Genomic DNA, 6,434 nt, shown 5'->3' on the forward strand with positions numbered 1-6,434 from the left:
ATAGCAAAGGGTCTGAATACTTATGTAAATAATGTATTTCTGTTTTTAATTTTTTATACATTTGCGAACATTCTAAAAAGCTGTTTTTACTTTGTCATTATTGGGTATTTTGTGTAGATTGATGAGGAAAAAAACATATTTGTATCCATTTTAGTATAAGGCTGTAACGTAACAAAATGTGGAAAAAGTCAATGGGTCTGAATACTTTCCAAATGCACTGTAATTCACTTCACTCTCTGTATATGTAATTCACTTTACTCTCTGTATATGTAATTCACTTTATTCCCTGTATATGTAGTTCACTTTATTCGCTGTATATGTAATTCACTTTATTCCCTGTATATGTAATTCACTTTATTCCCTGTATATATAATTCACTTTATTCCCTGTATATGTAATTCACTTTATTCCCTGTATATATAATTCACTTTATTCCCTGTATATGTAATTCACTTTATTCCCTGTATATATAATTTACTTTATTCCCTGTATATGTAATTCACTTTACTCTCTGTATATGTAATTCACTTTATTCCCTGTATATATAATTCACTTTATTCCCTGTATATGTAATTCACTTTACTCTCTGTATATGTAATTCACTTTATTCCCTGTATATATAATTCACTTTATTCCCTGTATATGTAATTCACTTTATTCCCTGTATATATAATTCACTTTATTCCCTGTATATGTAGTTCACTTTATTCCCTGTATATGTAATTCACTTTATTCCCTGTATATATAATTCACTTTATTCCCTGTATATGTAATTCACTTTACTCTCTGTATATGTAATTCACTTTATTCCCTGTATATATAATTCACTTTATTCCCTGTATATGTAATTCACTTTATTCCCTGTATATATAATTCACTTTATTCCCTGTATATGTAATTCACTTTATTCCCTGTATATATAATTCACTTTATTCCCTGTATATGTAATTCACTTTATTCCCTGTATATGTAGTTCACTTTATTCCCTGTATATGTAATTCACTTTATTCCCTGTATATGTAATTCACTTCACTCTCTGTATATGTAATTCACTTTATTCCCTGTATATGTAATTCACTTTATTCCCTGTATATATAATTCACTTTATTCCCTGTATATGTAATTCACTTTATTCCCTTTATATATAATTCACTTTATTCCCTGTATATGTAATTCATTTTATTCCCTGGATATATAATTCACTTTATTCCCTGTATATGTAATTCACTTTATTCCCTGTATATATAATTCACTTTATTCCCTGTATATGTAATTCACTTTATTCCCTGGATATATAATTCACTTTATTCCCTGTATATGTAATTCACTTTATTCCCTGTATATATAATTCACTTTATTCTTTGTATATGTAATTCACTTTATTCCCTGTATATGTAATTCACTTTATTCCCTGTATATATAATTCACTTTATTCCCTGTATATGTAATTCACTTTACTCTCTGTATATGTAATTCACTTAATTCCCTGTATATATAATTCACTTTATTCCCTGTATATGTAATTCACTTTATTCCCTGTATATATAATTCACTTTATTCCCTGTATATGTAATTCACTTTACTCTCTGTATATATAATTCACTTTACTCCCTGTATATATAATTCACTTTACTCTCTGTATATATAATTCACTTTACTCTCTGTATATATAATTCACTTTACTCCCTGTATATATAATTCACTTTACTCCCTGTATATATAATTCACTTTACTCCCTGTATATATAATTCACTTTACTCCCTGTATATATAATTCACTTTACTCCCTGTATATATAATTCACTTTACTATCTGTATATATAAAGTACTTGTATGTTTTGCCCAGGATACCAAAATCCATGCTGTCCAGTGGTTATACAGTACACTATCATCTCTGTGGAGGTGCCCTGACCTTTTCACTTCCAACCTCTAACCCCTGACCCCTGTATTGTGTCTCTGTCTTCCTAGGAACACAGGCACCCCATCGCCCCTGTCTCTGAGTCTCTCCCCAGTCAGTTGGGGCAGCAGCAGTACAGGCACTGCGGGCTCCGGGGCCTCCGGCAACGTGGCCATCCCCCAGCGCATTCACCAGATGGCCGCCAGCCACGTCAACATTACCAACAACATTCTCCGGAGCTACGAGCACTGGGACACAGCAGAAAAGTTGGCCACAGAGAGCCAAGGTACTGGAGACTGGAGACTGGAGACTGGACACAGTCTCTCTGTTTTACAACAGGATGTTTGTATAGGAGATGGCAGAAATGGCAGATTTTGTATATTTGTAGAATAAATTGTGCTGTAGATACCAGGTAGGGTGGTAACTGTAGCTGATGTAGCAGTAATAGCTACATATAACTACATAATACATAATATTCTTTTGTTATCATATCATATATTTGTGTTCATACATGTATTCCCATTCATCTACCTTCCATTCAGTAATTATGTAACTAATTATTCATATTGGTTAGGAACCAAGGCCAGTCAGATCCTTTCATCACCCTCAGGATGGCCTAATATGGACTGATGTGTTCTGTATTCTTTCGTGGCAATATGGAGAATAAAGGAGCCCTAAGCCTTGACCCATTTACTGTCATTAGTGAGTGAATGTACAGACTAGAGAGAGACCAGCAGAGATATATGGAGGACACCCCTCTTGACTGTGAATGGAGGATTTGATGTGTCGTGTCTCTGTCATTTCCTGAGCCTAGCTGATTAAAGGGGCAGGTTATGTGGTTGTGTTAGGCAAGAACTCACTCTCACAGCCTCAGAAGTATCCATTAGAAGTTGATCCTCCCTACACCTCTCCTACTCTCTGTCGACACTCATAATGAGCTCAATTAGAGCTTGTTGGATGGTGTCTTTGGTGGAAATGAGACAGGAATCACCCAGTTATGACACCATAAGGCCTAGGTGGGCCTTTCAGCACATACTGATCACCAGAGCTGTTACTTTTAGGATTGAGCCTTTCCAGCACTCAATCACCCACTGTTTATTAGGAAGGAGGAAGAGAGGTTAGGAGCGAGGGAAGAGAGGATAGGAGGGAGGGAGGAAAGAGAGGATATGAGGGAGGCAAGAGAGGTTTGGAGGGAGGTAAGAGAGGTTAGGAGGGAGGTAAGAGAGGTTAGGAGGGAGGGAAGAGAGATTAGGAAGAGAGGGAAGAGAGGGAAGGAGGGAGGGAAGAGAGGGAAGGAGAGAGGGAAAGAGCTTAAGAGGGAGGGAAGACAGGTTAGGAGGGAGGCAAGAGAGGTTTGGAGGGAGGTAAGAGAGGTTAGGAGGGAGGGAAGAGAGGTTAGGAGGGAGGCAAGAGAGGTTAGGAGGGAGGCAAGATAGGTTTGGAGGGAGGGAAGAGAGTTTAGGAAGGAGGGAATTGAGGGAAGTGAGGTTAGAAGGGATGGAAGAGAGGTCAGGAGGGAAGGAAGAGAGGTTAGGAGGGACGGAAGAGAGGTTAGGAGGGACGGAAGAAAGGCTAGGAGGGAGGGAAGAGAGGGAATTGAGGTTAGAAGGGGGGGAAGAGAGGTTAGGGGGAGGGAAGAGAAGTTAGGAGGGAGTCAAGAGAGGTTTGGAGATGAGGAAGAGAGGTCAGGAGGGAGGAAAGAGAGGTTAGTAGGTAGGGAAGAGAGGTTAGGGGGAGGGAAGAGAGGGAAGAGAGGGAAGTGGGGTTAGGAGGGAGGGAAGAGAAGTTAGGAGGGAGGGAAGAGAGGTTAGGAGGGAGGCAGGAGAGGTTTGGAGGGAGGGAAGAGGGGTTAGGAGGGAAGGAAGAGGTTAGGAGGGAGGGAAGAGAGGTTAGGAGGGAGGGAGAGAGGGAAGGAAGGGAAGAGATTAGGAGGGAGGGAAGAGAGGAAGTGAGGTTAGAAAAGAGGGAAGCGGGGTCAGGATGGAGGGAATAGAGGTTATGAGGGAGGGAAGAGATTATGAGGGAGGGAAGAGAGAGAAGAGAGATTAAGAGGGAGGCAAGAGGGGTTTGGAGGGAGGGAAGAGGGGTTAGGAGGGAGGGAAGAGGTTAGGAGGGAGGGAAGAGAGGTTAGGAGAGAGGGAAGAGAGATTAGGAGGGTGGGAAGAGAAGAAGTGAGGTTAGAAAAGAGGGAAGAGAGGTTAGGAAGAAGGAAAGAGAAGTTAGGAGGGAGGCAAGAGAGGTTTGGAGGTAAGGATGAGAGGTCAGGAGGGAGGAAACAGAGGTTAGGAGGTAGGGAAGAGAGGTTAGGGTGGAGGGAAGATAGGGATGTGAGGTTAGGAGAGAGGGAAGAGAGGTTAGGATGGAGGCAAGAGAGGTTTGGAGGGAGGGAGAGGGGTTAGGAGGAAGGGAAGGGAGGGAAGAGAGATTAGGAGGGAGGGAAGAGAGGTTAGGGGGAGGGAAGAGAGGGAAGTGAGGTTGGAAGGGATGGAAGAGAGGTCAGGAGGGAGGGAAGAGAGGTTATGAGGGAAGGAAGAGAGGCTAGGAGGGAGGAAAGAGGGAAGTGAGGTTAGAAGGGAGGGAGGAGAGATTAGGGGGAGGGAAGAGCGGCTAGGAAGGAGGAAAGAGAAGTTAGGAGGGTGTCAAGAGAGGTTTGGAGGTAAGGAAGTGAGGTCAGGAGGGAGGAAAGAGAAGTTAGGAGGTAGGGAAGAGAGGTTAGGGGGGAGGGAAGAGAGGGAAGTGAGGTAAGGAGGGAGGGAAGAGAGATTAGGATGGAGGGAAGAGAGGTTAGGGGTTGAGGGAAGAGAGGGAAGGAGGGAAGAGAGATTAGGAGGGAGGGAAGAGAGGTTAGGGGGGAGGGAAGAGAGGTTATGAGGGAGTGATGAGAGGGAAGGGAGGGAAGAGAGTGTAGGAGGGAGGGTGGTGAGGTTTGGAGGGATGGAAGATATAGAGGAGAGGTTAGGAGGGAGGGAAGAGAGTTTAGGAGGGAGGCAAGAGTGTTTCGGAGAGGGGAAGAGAGGTTAGAAGGGAGGGAAGAGATGTTAGGAGGGAGGGAAGAGAGGTTAGGAGGGAGGGAAGAGAGGTTAGGAGAGAGGGAAGATAGGTTAGGAGGGAGGCAAGAGTGGTTCGGAGAGGGGAAGAGAGATTAGAAGGGAGGAAAGAGAGATTAGGAGGGAGGGGAAGAGAGGTTAGGAGGGGGGAAAGAGAGGTTATGAGGTAGGGTAAAGAGAAATAGAGGGTATGAGGGAGGTAAGAGATTGAAGAGAGGTTAGGAGTGAGGCAAGAAAGGCTAGGAGGGTGGCAAGAGAGATTATGAGGGGAGAAGAGAGGTTAGGAGGGAGGAAAGAGAGGGAAGAGAGGTTAGGAGGGAGGGTAATTAGGGAAGACAGGTCAGGAGCAAGGCAAGTAAGGTTAGGAGGGAGGAAAGAGAGGTTAGTAGGGAGGAAAGAGAGGTTCGGAGGGAGGAAAGAGAGGTTAGGAGGAAAGAAAGAGAGATTAGGAGGGAGGGAAGAGAGGTTAGGAGGGAGGAAAGAGAGGTTAGGAGGGAGGAAAGAGGTTTGGGGGGAGGGAAGGTGGGTTAGAAGGGAGGAAAGAGGGAAGAGAGGTTAGGAGGGAAGAAAGAGAGGTTAGGAGGAAAGAAAGAGAGGTTAGGAGGAAAGAAAGAGAGGTAAGAAGGGAGGCAAGAGAGGTTCGGAGGGAGGCAAGAGAGGTTCGGAGGGAGGCGAGAGAGGTTCGGAGGGAGGCAAGAGAGGTTAGGAGGGAGGGAAGAGAGGTTCGGAGGGAGGCAAGAGAGGTTAGGAGGGAGGGAAGAGAGGTTAGGAGGGAGGAAAGAGGTTTGGGGGGAGGGAAGATGGGTTAGAAGGGAGGAAAGAGGGAAGAGAGGTTAGTAGGGAAGAAAGAGAGGTTAGTAGGGAAGAAAGAGAGGTTAGTAGGGAAGAAAGAAAGGTTAGGAGGAAAGAAAGAGAGGTTAGGAGGGAGGGAAGAGAGGTTAGGAGGGAGGAAAGAGGTTTGGGGGAGGGAAGATGGGTTAGAAGGGAGGAAAGAGGGAAGAGGTTAGTAGGGAAGAAAGAGAGATTAAGAGGAAAGAAAGAGAGGTTAGGAGGAAAGAAAGAGGTTAGGAGGGAGGGAAGAGAGGTTCGGAGGGAGGCAAGAGAGGTTAGGAGGGAGGGAAGAGAGGTTCGGAGGGAGGCAAGAGAGGTTAGGAGGGAGGGAAGAGAGGTTAGGAGGGAGGGAAGAGAGGTTCGGAGAGGGTAAGAGAGGTTCGGAGAGAGGTAAGAGAGGGATGGAAAACAGGACTTTAATTTTGCTATTACACCTGTCTGCCAGTCTTTGTCTTGTAGACAGACACACCTAAACACTCACTCTCTCCTCTTCACCTTCTTCCATAGAGTTCTTTCAGGAGCTGGACTCAATGATGGAACCGTTGAGCCAACACAGCAGCATGGTAGAACTTGTGCGTTACATACGTCAAGGACTGCACTGGCTACGGATAGAGGCCCACTTGTTATAGTGCTGCGGGAACTGGAACTAAACTGTCTGCC

At 44.2% G+C, this 6,434-nt stretch overlaps 1 protein-coding gene across 1 annotated transcript in view; it reads left to right on the forward strand.

The window, feature by feature from the left end:
- aff2 (AF4/FMR2 family, member 2) overlaps positions 1–6,434 on the forward strand; it is a 239,457-nt gene that overhangs the window by 229,817 nt on the left and 3,206 nt on the right. The window contains 2 exon segments of the mRNA XM_064972655.1: positions 1,968–2,182; positions 6,282–6,434. The exon segment at positions 6,282–6,434 is cut by the window's right edge and continues 3,206 nt beyond it. Coding sequence (XP_064828727.1) covers positions 1,968–2,182; positions 6,282–6,403 — 337 coding nt within the window. The 3' untranslated portion in view covers positions 6,404–6,434.

The sequence above is a fragment of the Oncorhynchus masou genome, chromosome 9, assembly GCF_036934945.1.
Source record: "Oncorhynchus masou masou isolate Uvic2021 chromosome 9, UVic_Omas_1.1, whole genome shotgun sequence".
Lineage (NCBI taxonomy): Eukaryota > Metazoa > Chordata > Actinopteri > Salmoniformes > Salmonidae > Oncorhynchus > Oncorhynchus masou.